The sequence below is a fragment of the Catharus ustulatus genome, chromosome 7 (genome assembly GCF_009819885.2).
Source record: "Catharus ustulatus isolate bCatUst1 chromosome 7, bCatUst1.pri.v2, whole genome shotgun sequence".
Lineage (NCBI taxonomy): Eukaryota > Metazoa > Chordata > Aves > Passeriformes > Turdidae > Catharus > Catharus ustulatus.
The window spans coordinates 24394922-24409754 of NC_046227.1; the positions used below are offsets into that span (position 1 = coordinate 24394922).

Sequence of the window (14833 nt, forward strand, 5' to 3'; positions counted from 1 at the left end):
TGAATTCTGGCCTTTAAATTGAACATTTCACCTCTGTCAACAAGGAGGTGTGTTTTTGTTAAGGGATGCACAGAGCTGAATATAGGAATTCCAATCCTAATTTATCTGAAGCAGACAAAATTTGTTTCAATGAGAGCATTAAGCATCCTGCAGCTTGATATTAAATTATGGACTCTTGCTTACTCTTGGCACTTCCTCTTGTAAATGAATCACTGTTACTTCCGCTTCCATGCCCACCCCTCCACTTGGTTCCTTCTTAATTTTACAGCTTCCTGAGCTTGACACTGGGAAATCGATAAGTAATTTAGAGCCCAGTAAATACAGATGAAAACAAGTTATTTTGTACTTCTATAAATATTTGGAAACCAAAACTATCTAAGAAAACAGCTGCTTAGTTGACTCAGCAACCCATCCATCAGCATCACACAGTTAATTGCATAAGATCATAAACATTTATAATTAGAAGGCAAACAAACAAGAATTTTATAAACAGCCCTCTTGAATCAGGCTGCGCATTAAATATTTGTGATAAGGTAATTAAGAATAGATTTACAGTCCTGGCTCGGTGTTTAATACTTTGTAGAATGGATTTGATTCTATGGAGAATGTTCTACAGCCAAAGAGAAAACATTTGATTTTGGCTCTTTTATCCCAGGCTTAAAGTGGTCTCTGAGAAACACTAAGAAACATTGATCAGAGTGGAATTTCATTCATTACCAATCAGACAGCTCATTTAAATGTATGTCTAATGTCCCTTGTCATGGGCTGATCCACTTCAGGCATGCTTCAAAGCTCTGTCTCCTTGGCTGGATCTGCAGGCTTTCCCTAAGTCCTGCTTTGTATGGTTGATGCTTTGATCTGACCATGTCAGAATTCTCAACCTTGTTTCAAAGCAGGGAGGAAATCCCACATTTTCCTATTATGACATCATGGGGTTTGGTTATAAAAAGCCAGCAGCACTGCAGGGTTGCAACTGTGCAATCTCAGTGGCCTGTGGGAACCAGAAGAAGAAGGTAGAGCTCTCTCATGCTGTAGTGCCCTACACCATTCCCTGTCCCAAAACAGGCAGATATGCATACAAGCTGTCCAATGGAGCTACTTCTACAGCCAGTGAGCAGGCTCAGCACCCCATTTCAATGAATGTGAGTCCCCCTGAAGCTAATCTGTGATCAAGTCAGCAGGGCTCCTAGTCATGCTTAGAACTGGGGAGGCTGGAAACTCAATCTGTGCTGAAGCAGTGATTTAAACTCTCTAACATCAGATGCTGATCCTAAGAAACCAAGTGGCTGCATCCCATCAGTGAGTAATGGGGAGGTCAGCCCCTAAGGGTAAGATGACCTTCAGGTATTTTGGGGTCTGATGTGGCACAGGTTTTCTCCAGTAATTATCTGCCATCAGAAACTAGAACTATCTGGAAAAGGTAGGTGGTGGGTAAAGCTGTATCATTTGACTAATCAGGAATAGCTGTAAAACACTTTCTTCTGTGGTGCCCATCATCTCTCTACACATTGTTGGTCAAGTCAGCCCCCTTGTTTAGGCATGGGTTTGATTCTTGTGAGTCTTGTTTTTGTATTTTTATGCTTGCAACAGGAGGGCAAGAGAGCTATTCTTCTTAGAAAGGTTTTTGTTAATCTTGATCCTTACCCAGAATGGTAAAGCCTTCATCATTAAGGACAAGGAAGCCATCCATGTGCTAAATCACTCAGTCCTGCCTGCTGGTCTGGATTCAGTTACATGGGACACAATGGCACTTTCCTAAGAGACGGATGGCTGCAAAGCAGGGACACTCAGACTCCCCTTGTTCCACACAAATCCCATTCTCTAGCAAAGCTTGTGAGATGTATTACAGTGTACCAGCTAAGCCAGACCACAGGAGATGTTGCAGCTTCCTCCAACCTCAGTGGAGAAGGTCTGTGTTGCAGCCACTGCTAGACCTAGTGCTTCCTTCCACAGAGTCTGGCAACTTCAATAATAATAGCAGAGCTTAATACTCAAATACTGTCATCATCCAAGCAACTGAAATGATATAATTCCTTAGTCCTCATGCAAGAGTGGGGAGGATGATGGAGAGAGCTGGGAGATGAGATAACTGCTGGGTTACTGAGGGGCCTGAGCTGCTCCTTCTCTGATGAACACAGAGACCATTAGCAGTGCGGTGTCCCAGAGCCCAGGGCTGTCCCCAGACCTCAGCCCTCCGTGCAGGTGGGCAGCAGGACACAGACACTGCCTGCACACTCTGCACACACTGGGAGCTCCTCTGCCCTTCCTGTCAAGCGTGCTGAGCTCCCTTTGAAAGGAGGCAGTGACGTTCGATGAGGTACCTGCTCTGCAGATGAGCAAAACTCTGCCTTGGATAACAAACCACTTATGGCTATAGACAGACCTCTTTTTCTGCTCAGTTGCTGCCTCTGTCCTCCACATGTGTCTGCTCTGCTGCTGTGTGTATGGGGAGAGACACAGGCTGGTGCAGCAGCCGTCACTGACACGTCAGCTGCAGTTACACCCCCTCCAAACACACGCCTAAGCTCGGTGAATCATGCCTATGCAGCATGCAAAATTGGCCCAGTGAGAGATAAACCTTGGGCATTTGTTGGTAAACAGATACTCTTTTGCCGTAAGAGCATAACTCACTGTGCTGCATTTACGATCCATTTACTGATGGCAGAGATAAAACTGTAATCCCTTTAATTCAGGAGAAAAAGGGATCCAGCAGAGGAGGAGCACCAGTTCTCTGCCTGTTGGTAATTAAAATACAGGATTTATCATTGAGAAAGCTCTGGCTGGAGAGCTGAGCTTAACCAGCTAACTGGGGGAAGATGCTGGGGAAGGTTTATGGTTCTTTCTAAAGTTTTGTTTGTGTTTTATGTTTATTTCTTTCCCCCTTCCCTCCAGGTCTAATAATACACGAAGGGCCCTCGGTTTACCGGATTTTTAAACGGTGGCAGGCGGTCAATCAGCAGTGGAAAGTGCTGAACTATGACAAAACAAAGGACATGGAGGAGCAAAAAACAGGGACCAGGACAAATCAGCGCCCCTCCTCCCAAACCAACCACTCGTCCTCCACTGGTGGTACAGCCACTAACTCCGCTCCAGCCGACAGCGGGGCTCGGGCTGCTGGCCATGCCACAGGCACCCTCTCTGACCACCACTGTGCTTATACCATCCTGCATATACTCAGCCACCTGAGGCCTCACGAACAGAGGAGTCAGTCTAGTAGTAACAGAGAGCTCGTCATGAGGGTCACGACGGTCTGAGCCGAGGAATTCAGGAGGCCTTAACACGAAGCGGAGGAGACAAAAGAACTCATAAAGCAGAGGAGCATGGTGTGCCTTTTTCTTTCTCTTTCCTTTTCTTTTTTCTTTTTTTTTTCTTCTCTCCTTTTCTTTTTTCAGTAACTGCACAAGATATAAGAGGCGGCACCTGGCCAGCTAAGGAAAAAAGCAGGTGGAGGGAGAGCTGCACACTCATGCTAAAGAGGTTAATGTTTTCCAGCCTGTTTAAAAAAAAAAAAAAAGAAAAAAAAAGAAAAAAATAACAACACAAATCACAAAAAAACCAACAAAACAAGTGCAATACAGACTACAAACTGAGTAGGCAGAGTTCTGGGGAAGCAGAGGAACAGACGGTTTAGCATGTCTTACAAATCCTATTACCTGGAATAGGTAACGCTCTGTGCACAGCCCCCGTACACACACGCACGCGCACACACACACACGTGGTGTGAGAATTATAAAAACATGGAAGGGAATGAAATACTTGGAGTGTTTTCATTTTCTAGACTCCAATTAACCAGGGCTATGAGTTGTTTTGTTTCATGAGTCACCGGAGCCTTGTTTGATTTACCAAGGGGTACCTGAAGTGAAATGGCTGAGGATTTTTCAGGATTGATTTACAGAAGAGAGGTTGAATCATCTCACTAAGAAAATCTTAACAAAATCCAGGCATACCCAAATTTCACCAAGAAGCCTGTTTTTTTCATAATATTCCTGACAAGGGGTTTGTGAGGGTAGGACTGGGAGGGGGGAGGGCGCTCCATGACCTTTATTTGACGTATAGGCATTTTTGGCAAATTTTGTACAAACGTTCCGCAGGTGTTTCAAGCACAAGTACTGGTGTGATTCATGCCTTCATAACCCCAAATCCAGCATCCAGACCCTGCCACCCACACACATAATTTTCCATGCAGACATTCCAGGTTAATTTCCTTCCATTTTACTCTAATCACAAGAAGCTGACCCATCTTTGTGGGTTTCTGCTCCCTTGCTGATTCAGACACTCATGCATTAGAGATGTACTTTTTTTTTTTCTTTGGTGTCTGTATCTCTGCTGCTCAATTTGCAACAGTCTCACTCAGTCTTGTAGGCTGATCCTTTCACATCCAGTCTGTTAGTTTATTATAGAGTCTATTCCATTCAATCATCCAAAAGAGAGTTAGTCTGAAGAGGGAGCACAGTTGCTGACTGACTGTGTAGCACTTCTAATAAGTCTCCTTCTCTGGGATATATCCTTGAAGGTATTGGTTGCTCTTCAGGAACATTCTCTTTCAATGCACAATGGCTGAATCATTTGTGGATATTAAAGGGACACTGTCAAGTACTTTTTAAATAGTTTTTAGGGTTTGGGCTTTTTTTACTCTCCATTGTTTGTAATATTCTCTTACAAGCTTGAAAATAAAATTTCTTTCCCTACCAATTTTGTCCTTTTCCATTTGGGCATGTATGGTTCTCTCCACTCACCCCATTCCTTTCACCATCTCTGTTCTTCTCCTCTCCACCTTTCTTCTGCAACAGGAGGAAATCCATATTTCTGATTTCCTGCTGACTGTCCTCATTTTATGGAGGGTATGTCGTAACTCTATGGGGTTGAGTTATTTTGCAGCTGCCACAGAGGAAGCATAAGAGCAGGAACCCTAGAAATACGGAGATTAGCTAGTTGAGGAGCAAAAGCTCAGATGTCACAAAAAGCTGTCACTTGACCCCACAGTGATCAAGCCTGAACCCAGCTCCCTCCAAAATCAAGATAATGTCTTCAGCCAAACTGCATCCATTTACCAGCAGTGCCAAGCAACACTGCACAATGGCTGAAGGCAGCTGCCCTCCATCATCATACCAGCAGCTCTGACACCTTCTGGGGCAAATGTGGGCTACCAGCTCCTTTGGCAGCCAGGCTGGCACAGGTCAGGTGTTTCTGGACTGGAGAAGGTGTCCAGCTTCAGCCTCTGTGTTTGAACACGACAGCCATTCTGCAGCGCTGAAGATGGAGGTTAGCAGATTAAGGCAAGGTCATGTTTTTCACCTCAATTACTTGACAGTGTCCCTTTACATATCAGAATGCAACAGAACAGGTACTTACTTCTCTGGCAGAGAATGTGGGAGGTGGAACACCGTCCGAGAAAGCCAGCTTACTGAGGACCAGTGTGAAACAGCATGGTTTTTGAGGCCACTGTACCTTTATCTGACCAGATTTACTGTCTACCAAAGAGTGCTTTTGGCAGAGGGGAGAAAAGAGATGGTGGCGGGCAGAGGGAGAGGGAAGGGGCAGTTCCAATCATCTCTGAAAGTAGCTATCCCCCAGAAGGAAGGTGTTGCAATGAATGAATGATCTCTGGAAGAACTGCTTCAGTAGAGAGAAAACTGGCCAAAGCAAGCAAACACAGCAGCCTCTCACCCCTATGCCTGTTCTGGAGGCTGTCCTCATTTCAAGAGATGAGTAATTATAGTGTTTTTGGGAAGGGGGAAGCATACACAGATGAAGGGACAGCTGTCACCCATGATGTCGTTTCCCTCCCTGCCCTCCACTCATTTAATATGGAGAAGTCAAATTCCTTTAATTTGGCTAACAGATAAAATTTCATGAGGTCAGAAGCACAACTTGCTGTGAAAGAGTGGTGTACTCTGAGCACACAGGACTCTGCATACTCTCACTCCAGCTCTGCCACTGACTCTGTAGCCTTGGGCTGTTTGGCTCAGTGTCCCCTCCGCGCAAAGGGGGAATAACAATACGTACCTACCTCACAGGGGTGTTGTGAGTATCCACGTTGGTAAAGCCTGTTGGAGTGCTAAGTCTACCAGCGGTAGTACGAGGTGTGTGGTGGGGGTGAGCAGCGCTGCCCTTTTGCTGGTTACAGTGTGAGACACAGCGGGAGTCCCACGGCCTTCTCCTGCTGGGAGACCCTCCTGATCGGAAGCGGAGGCTGTCGTCCGAGTGCCCTCTCCTCCATTGCATGACATTTTAAGCGGCTGTGAGGTGCAGGGTAGTGACAGACATGAAGTCCTACTTGACCAGGGATTTGCTACAACGTTTTCTATATCTGTGGGGTTTGTTGGTTTGTTTTTTCCATATATTGTGCTTAGAAATAAACTTTCCACTTAGGGCTGGCGGTTTGGGGTCTATTCTGTTGCATGGCAATGTATACAAGTCTTATTGTCTGTCTTACTGTGCAAATGATCCCGCAGCCCAGTTTCAGAGATGGGCATGGTCTGAGCCTTTTCACAGCAGTGTAAGACTCAAAAGCCTGTCTAGACTGTTTAATATTTAAACAACACTATGAACTTGTCAATTGTATGTGTTCTGTGCAATACGAAGCATGTCATTAGCTGGCTTGATGGGCAGAGGGGCTAAAGGAAGGTCAAAACTTGTTCAAAGAGCTTCATCCATGTGCCAGCATGGAGCCGAAGGGCTGCCACCAGCAAAGTAAACTCGGGGGAAGCCATTGGAAAGTATTTTCAGAACAGTTTACTCCAGAACAAGGTACTTCTGAGTTTACGAACTTCTAGGCTGCCAGCCTGAGAGAACAAGTGCAAACTTAGCGTGGGGGTTGGGGTTTTGAATTCCCTTTTTCTTTCCTCCTCAAAGTTTTGATGGCAGAAGTACTGATGAGGATCTATTCCTTCCATAGCACAGTTCTCGTCTCCCACAATCTCCTTGTGCCGTCCCCTTTGTGCTACTATGCAGGACTTTCAAAGGTGCAAATGGAGACAGTACGCTCCCCAGACACAAAAAATAAGTTGTGCATTGGGTGATTCTAGCAGATAGACGAGATGGGGCAGAGCTATGCTACAGAGGCATCTCTTCTTCCCCTGTCTTTCTTCTAGTCTTGTCTGCTGGGTTCCTGAAGAGACGTTCCCTGTACTTTGTTACAAAGCTGTCGGATCACCTTCCACTGACAAACAAAGCTTGCAGAGTTTGGCAGCTGTTTCTCCCAATGGAGAAAATTCTGGGTCCTATCACTGTGGAGACCCCTCAGTTCTTGGGCTTTGTGCTCCTCCAGCATTGTTTGGGGGGTGGTCAGTGTGGAAGACTGTGTTCAGCCATCATCAGAAATCGTGTGTATGGTCCTGCTCAATCTTGTGATTTCTGCCAGTCCCCTGATTTTCTGTCAGCTTCTGACAGGTCTTTCTGGTAATGCTTTTCTGGTTATGCTCTTCAGAGGTGTTTTGCTCTGTATCAGTTGCCAATGCTGTTCTTGCCTACCGAAACATCAGTGCTGGCCTCCAGCTTCCACAGCTCTTCCATTCTTGCCAACCGGTCTCTTGGTAAACACTCACTGCCGAGTTCAAACCCTCTTCCTCTGTGCCTGCAAGGGGTCAAGCACATGCACTAACCCAAGGGCCACCAGAGAACACAGGGACCCTTAAGAATCTGTATCAATAAGTCAGACTCTATAACCATCAGTCTTTGATATATATTTACTTTGGCAATCTCAGTGCCTGCTGTTAATTGGTTGCTACAAACAAACCACTAATGCTGGCAAAATCCATTCACCCAGCTAACACTTGATTTCCAGTTTTAAATGCAAAACTCTATGGGCTGTTTTTCAAACAAATCCAGTGTGTTCCCTGTTGTGGTTTCCCAAGCAAGGTGGTGAAGAGATTCTTGTTTTACCTTACTATGATGAGATGGGCAACCCAAGGAAAGAGGAAGTCAGTAGCTTAGACTTGAGTCAAGAGAAGTGCTGGCTGCCCTGTTTTCACTCAGGGACACAGGAAAATACTGCTCATGCCTGCCAGATCCCTGGCCCTTCTCAAAGCCCTTGATCTGGCAGCAGTAAAACACTAGAGCCAACGGCTGTAGCTGGAAGACCATTCTGAAGACTTTCCAGTTCTGAAGACCATCCTCTGTCCACAGGTAGTGGTCAGTCACTCAAGCATCCTCTCTTCATTTTCCTTGAGAGAAAAAGATTATTTAGAACTAAGCAAAGCACTAATGCTCTTCAGTGTAGGATGAGGCAACAGATGCCTCATCCCCTCTGCCATCCCTAGACTCTGGCCCTGAAGATCTCATGAGCAGACTCGGAGTTCCTCCCAGACTAGTTTTTAAGTCTTCTTCATCCTTCATGTTTCCAGACAGGCAAAGCCATTCCATTGATAAACAATGACATCCAAATCCTGAGAGGACAAACAAATGTAGGAGCCTATTGCATTGACCTTCACCATTTCTTACTTGCTGAAGGAAATATGGTGAAAACACCAACCGGTTTCCTCCATTTGGCAGCAATGGACCGGTGGCTCTAGGAATATTTCCCTCAATAATGCAAGTCTGACATGCAGCACTTACTGCAGGCAGTCTTTGATCTCCCATCTATCATGTCAGATAAAAGGAGAGCAGAATCTGACAGTTCTGTCTGTTTACACAAACATCAAAAACTATCTTAGTTCATTATTCAAATTACCTCCAGGTCAGTGGGTGAATTTCTCCTTTCATGAAAGAATTATGTTTTCTCTTCCAGAATGGGAATTGCAAGATATATATATGTAAACATATACATATCTATTTATAAATGTTATTCTGAAAAGAAGAGAAAAAAACCTAAAACAATACTTGTTTTTTTAATAAGTCTTGACAGGAGCTAGGGAGTTGCTGTGTGGAAAATGCAACACAGGGTTTGACTTCAGGCAAAGAGAAGATACAAGAGGAAAATACTTTTATGGTACTCTTGGCCTGTCTTTGGTTCATGCTCGTTACTGTATAGCATTTAATTAAGACAGAAATACGTGGAAAAGAGACACTCAGCTCCAGCAGCAGGAAACAGACTAAAGACCCCTCAAACTTATCTGAGCCATTCTCAAACAAGCACAACGATGCAAAAGCACAAACAGCTGCCATCACAACTGCTTGAAAAGAGATGGATTTCTAAATGGGACAAGAACTCAGAAATTATTTTCCAAACCACATTGTCAGTATTTATCCCACATTTCTTACTTTCAAAAGGGAAAAAAAAAAAAAAAAGAAAATTGAAAAGGAGGGTTCTGATACCTAAGTCTTAAAGAAGCAACAGTGGGGAAGATGCTCCTTTATGTTACGCTATGCATCAAGATGTGCTTTGCCAAACAGAATTAGGACATCACATTCAGTTCCCTGACCACTCAAAGAAAGTCTCAGTGACCAAATCTGCTCAAGGAGTCTTCCCAGAGTGTAGCCTTCTCCAGAGGACCAGAGCTCCCATCTGGATGGGATAGCTGGCATCAGGCTGTTTGCCTCCAGCTGCACTCTTCTGTGGCAGCATCACCACCTGTTGTTAGCAAGTCACTGTTGGGCAGCTTTGATCATCTGATATAGGTTATGATATTACAATCAGAAAAATTGTACATGCCCATCGTGCCCCTGCAAGTGGCCTGTCAAATCATTTCACAGCTGAAGTTGGTGAGAGCTACTCTGCCCTTTGGTCTTCATCACAGGAGAGCTTTCATTTAAAATCCAGCCTGCCACACTTCTCTGGGAGTTTTTCTACTACACTTTATAGAGGTTCTTTTTCCTTTAAGGCTGAACAGACTTCTAATCAACCCAGCTGATCTTATTTTCCAGCTAGAGAGACAAAAAATAATGTTCTCTGACCAGCTGATCCCAGTACCTATGTTCTTATGAGATTATATTCTCCCTCTCCTTTCACTCACTACTCCATGACCTTCGCTTTCCTTCGGAAAGGGGTGATTCATTGCTACCAAATGGTAGAACCTCTCTAAGATGGGAGTCTGGACAGCCCTTCTACTCCTTGCTAACAGCCACACAAAGCTTCCTCCCATCCCTCTAGACTGATGTGGCCAGCAGAACCCTTTTTTATGGAGTTTCGCTTCTTGATCCAGAAGAGCAACTGCTTTCAAGCATCTCCTTCACTGCTATCAAGCTGTGGGATAATGGCATGGGGAATCTTCTGTTTCTTAGCCTCAGGGTAACTTCAGTGGATGATGTACCTGAGCCAAAAACACAGTGAGGACAAAGCACTTGTATTTTAGATGATGGTAAACCTGGGTGAGGCTCTTGATGACAGGAGAGCAAGAATCTTTGTCAGCTTTATACAATAGCAAATCAAAATGGCCTTGTTCCCTCGTGGTTTTAGCTCATTTACATCTGCCCTGCATTATAAACAAACCCTTTTGTAGGCAATGCAGGCCAGGCCTGGGGAGGACATCTTCCTCATTCCAGAAGCACAACCAGCCCGTAGCTATGCATCAATCCCTTCAGGACATTTGCCCCTGAGAGGCTGAGGCAAGAATGGAGGTAGCTAGCAGGGATGGCAAGAACACTTCCCTGGATCTTCATCCCCAGGGGGAAAATTTTGCATCTCTACATGTGATTCCCTTTGAAATCACCCCTAAGGCCTCCTTCACTAGAACAGGGTCTGCCCAGGAGAGGAAGCAGTGTCTCTGCATGGATCCCCCAGGTCTGCAAGAAATCACTGTGTTCACCGAGGGTTGAGATGAGTCACCGGTGTGTCCATGCAGAAATACTCTGAGACTACTACAGAGATGTCTGTGGGGTTGGGAGGGAGGGGGTGGCTTTGTCCAGGGCAGGAAGCACGGGGAAGGGAAGGCTGCAATGTAAGGAAAAATCAGCCACAAGGCAGGGGCTGACTAAGAGGAATGACCATGTCGACTGTGTTACTGTCCCGTCATTCTCCTGAACCCAGAATGGAAACTTCCAAGTGCTCTTCATGAGCTTACGTTTATTAGAAAACTATTCCTGGGTGTTCAAGATTGTTTTCTAATGAAAATATACATAATAAAAAAAGAAAATTAATGACTCTTGGTAATCTTTTCCTTTCCTCTCTTCACTTTTAACATATTGTGAAATTCACCTCCTTTCTCGTTTCTTTGCTACAATAAAAACTCTTTCTTTCTGGTCACAACCCACACAGGGCCTCACACAGTAAACTTTTGTCTTCTCTTTACACATCAGAGGCCAAGACTTCATGTAAAGAGGTTTGAACAAAGGGCCAGGGCTCAGCATGCATAGCACAGTGTGTTAACACTTTGACTTATCATTTGTTTGTAGCATTAAACAGCAAAAATTGTTTACCAAACATCACTATAAGGTTCCTGTGTAGTGTTTTCCCTGTGTTCAAGAGAGAATCTTGAGGCAACCATGGTAAGTACATGCAGCGATTTTCAGAGTATCCACCCTGATGTGCTGTGTCCTTCCCAGGAACTGCACAGAACTACCCTCAACAGAGGGTACATACAAGTATTTTCCATTCAGATAAGGTTTCTTGGTGGTCAGAGATGCCAGATCTGGAGCTGTCTCTGCTCACAGCACATGGAGTGACCCTTGAATCTCCCCATCTTCAGTCTCCAGTGAAACACCTCTGCAAGGTGAGCAATGCTTAAGGCCATCTATTTCCACCCGTCTTTGTACATATGTAATGTAGTCATCAACAGCTACAGCTCACCCAAATTTATACATCTAAAGGCCACTTGTCAAATTCTAAGCTTCCTTAGTAATCATCAGAAAAAAATAAGTACCTCCTAGGAATTATTCATCTCAATTGTGTTCAGCTCCAAACTGCCCACACAGTTGTCTAGTATGATTTGAGATGCTTGACTGGCCTCCATTGTCTCAATTTTACATTGACACCTATCTGTAAAGTTAGGAAAAAAGCACCCAGCCCTCTTTTGCATGTACCATGTATCCAGCAGTTGCATCAGTCATTTTCCCCCTGACTTTATTAATCAGAGGAAGCAAGTTTGGCTGCCCAGGCTGAATACAAGATGTGGTCCCCAAAGTAGTCGTTTCTTCACTTCCTGAAAAAGGGAGAGGCACCTATGGCAATGGTGAGGTTGTCCTACTGTCCACAGTCAGTATGAGACTTCAACTACCAAACCTCTCAGCCCTGCAGGCAATTGTGCTTAGGGTCCACAGATCATTACATCTGCTGCTTGAAACCCGCCTCCTATTCTCAACTTTGGTTCTAAATTTGCAAAAAGCATACAGTAACATACTGTTCAACTTTTCCTAAAAGTAAAAAAACCACTTTCTAGGCCAATTTAGTGCCTCAAATTACTGTTACCTCCTAAAAATTCAGGCCTGAATTTCTAAACACTCAGGGGAAACCCAGGATTTTTTTAAACAGCAAATTTCTTCAAGGCTGTGGATGAAGCCTAGCAAAAATCTGTTCTCTAAACAACAAGGCAGCTAGTCCTTTGCCTGTCACCATTTGTGACTCTCATCATTACAGCACATCTTGTAACTGAAGCATCTTTCAGAGCTTTGGGGAATAGTTTGTTTTCTTGTTTAAAGCCTGCAAAATATTCTGAGAAAACAGAAAAGGAAAGGTAGAAAGAGGCTGAGTACCAGACAAATGGAGCAAGTAAAGCCACCACAGCCAACAAGCTGGCTTGATGGAAAGCACAGTCTCATGCTAAAGAACAGTCTCAGGATTAGAAATCATACCTGAAAATGTTAACTAAGGCATTTGTCTGACAGCCAAAGCAAAAAAGAAGAGGCACATGGAGGTGTTCTGAGGCTTTCAAATACTATTTGCAAGGCTGAAGGGGATCAGAGGCTCAACAAGCCAAAGCTGCTGGTACCCATTAAATTTTCCAAAGTCACAAATGTGTGAAATGGAATCACTCACAGTCTCATGCAACAAGGAACTGATGTTTTCAGGGAGAGCTCTGCACCCAGGAGACATTCCTTGGCCTGCCTTTCTCAGCTACCCAAACAGGAATGCTCCTCTCCCATCACTTGACCTGCAGCCAGTCTCAGCCTCCCATTCCGGAAAGCCAAGGTGTGCTGTTCTCCTGCAGGGCAGCAGCAGATGTCCCTGCCTTCCTATCCCCACCAACAAGTGGGCCTTGGGCTGAGCTCACAAGCACTGGTGGGATCAGCCCTGACCTGCACATGCATGTCAAAGGGTACCAACAGCCCTGCTCCTTGCCATGGACTTGATTTGAACACATCACATTGCACAAAAACTACAGCCCAGGAGGCATTTGAAACATTCACATTACACTCTCAGCACTCTGTTTCTGAACACGTGTAAAAAAATCCCATTACCTCTCCAGAAAAAAAAATCCATTGCTTCCTTTGGCATCTGTCTCCACACTTCTTCCCCATTTTTCTCTGCCCTGTGGTGGCGGTGGTGGTAATTGCTGCTGTTACTGAGATGCACGAGATTATGCAACTGTCTAGCATTTTGATTTAAACAGCATGGGGAAAAAACCTGCTCCAAATTCTATTAATAACTAGCAGCCAGCTCCTCCTTCCTTCCCTCCCCAAATTCCCAAGGAAGGAGGATCACAGACAGATCCCTGCAAGCACAAACTCGCAGCCTGACTGGATCAATAACACCCGTGGTGCCAGGAACCTACAATGAATTCTGGGTAATTAATCTGCCAGGGAAAGACAACCTTAATTAAGAGCAGCCAAGCTGTTCTTTTCCCAATCCTTGTACTTAATAAAGTCACAGTATTGGTTTAGCTGAAGATTTTGGATCTAAATTTTAATGGGTTTTTTGTTCCTAACAAATGTTTTGAAAGCAACAATGCAGGCAGCAGTAAAGCCTTCACACCACATTCACAGATACAAACTCTTTACTTGCTTTCTTGATGCCACATTAAGGTGAATGATCCCATTATTTAAGATGCCCCAATGCTGGACAGAAGCACTGGCTTCACAGCTGGGATGGACAGTGCCATGGAGAGTTTGCCTCCATCCTCATGTAAGGGGCTACAGTTGAGATAAAGCTGTGACCTTCCCTCCACTGGAAGAGTATCCAGGACAAACATTTCCTCGCTAGGACAAAGTCTCTGCCTTTTCACAATCTCCTTTCAGGCAATCTGGGAAACACCATTTCAGCCCTACCAGACTGCAAGCAGCCATTTGGATATGGGCAGTTGTGCAGGTCACACCAAAGTTCCTGAAGCAGTTGCGGCCACAAGACAGTCAGAAATGCTCCCAGGCACCACATGATGATTTAGGAGGACTGCTGGTTATATTTCAGATATACTGAATTAAAGTTCTTTGTTATTTTGCTTCTGCTTCTACTTCAAACTCTTCATTTCATGTGAGATAAGGATATCTATAGCAACACTTACTCCAGTGTGCTCAGGACATTTTTCTGGTGCCAATGTCAATGGCATTGAGAGTCAGACAAGTCCAAATTCTTACTCCTCAGGGCAAAAAAGACCAAAGGGTGGCCACACCCAAACTATTTCTCCTGACCTGTGTCAACTCCTGAATTTTGCTGGGTACCCTCATGCTGACAGCTTGGGCCAAAAGTATGTCAAAAGTTGTGTTAAAAACTTACAAGATTATCCTGGGAGTGTTTCCTGGGCATCTATTTGTGATGAGATCATTTCTCAAATGACCTTGATAGGGCATATTCAGAAAGACCCAAGAAACTCCTCCCAAACTGGCGCTACATCCCAGCAAGGACTTGGTCAGCTGCAAACAAAACCCTCCTGGAGCAATTTGCACATCCAGTTTTGAGGGCCTAAAAGGGTGTGTTCCAGAGACTTCAAAGGGATCTCTAATTTCACCAGCCCTGCTCATCTCTGCAGGACGAACTCTGCTCACCTGCCTGAAGCCAAGGGGGAGCCTTCATATTTATTGTCAA

The 14833-nt window shown here is 44.7% G+C and overlaps 1 protein-coding gene across 1 annotated transcript in view; it reads left to right on the forward strand.

Annotated features, from left to right (window-relative positions):
• The window catches only part of MARCHF4 (membrane associated ring-CH-type finger 4), a 100847-nt gene extending 89831 nt beyond the window's left edge, over positions 1-11016 (forward strand). Inside the window, exon 5 of the mRNA XM_033064573.1 lies at positions 2893-11016. Within this exon, the coding sequence (XP_032920464.1) occupies positions 2893-3254 (362 nt within the window). The 3' untranslated portion in view covers positions 3255-11016. The remainder of the gene's footprint in view (positions 1-2892) is intronic.
• The last annotated feature ends 3817 nt before the right edge of the window (positions 11017-14833 follow it).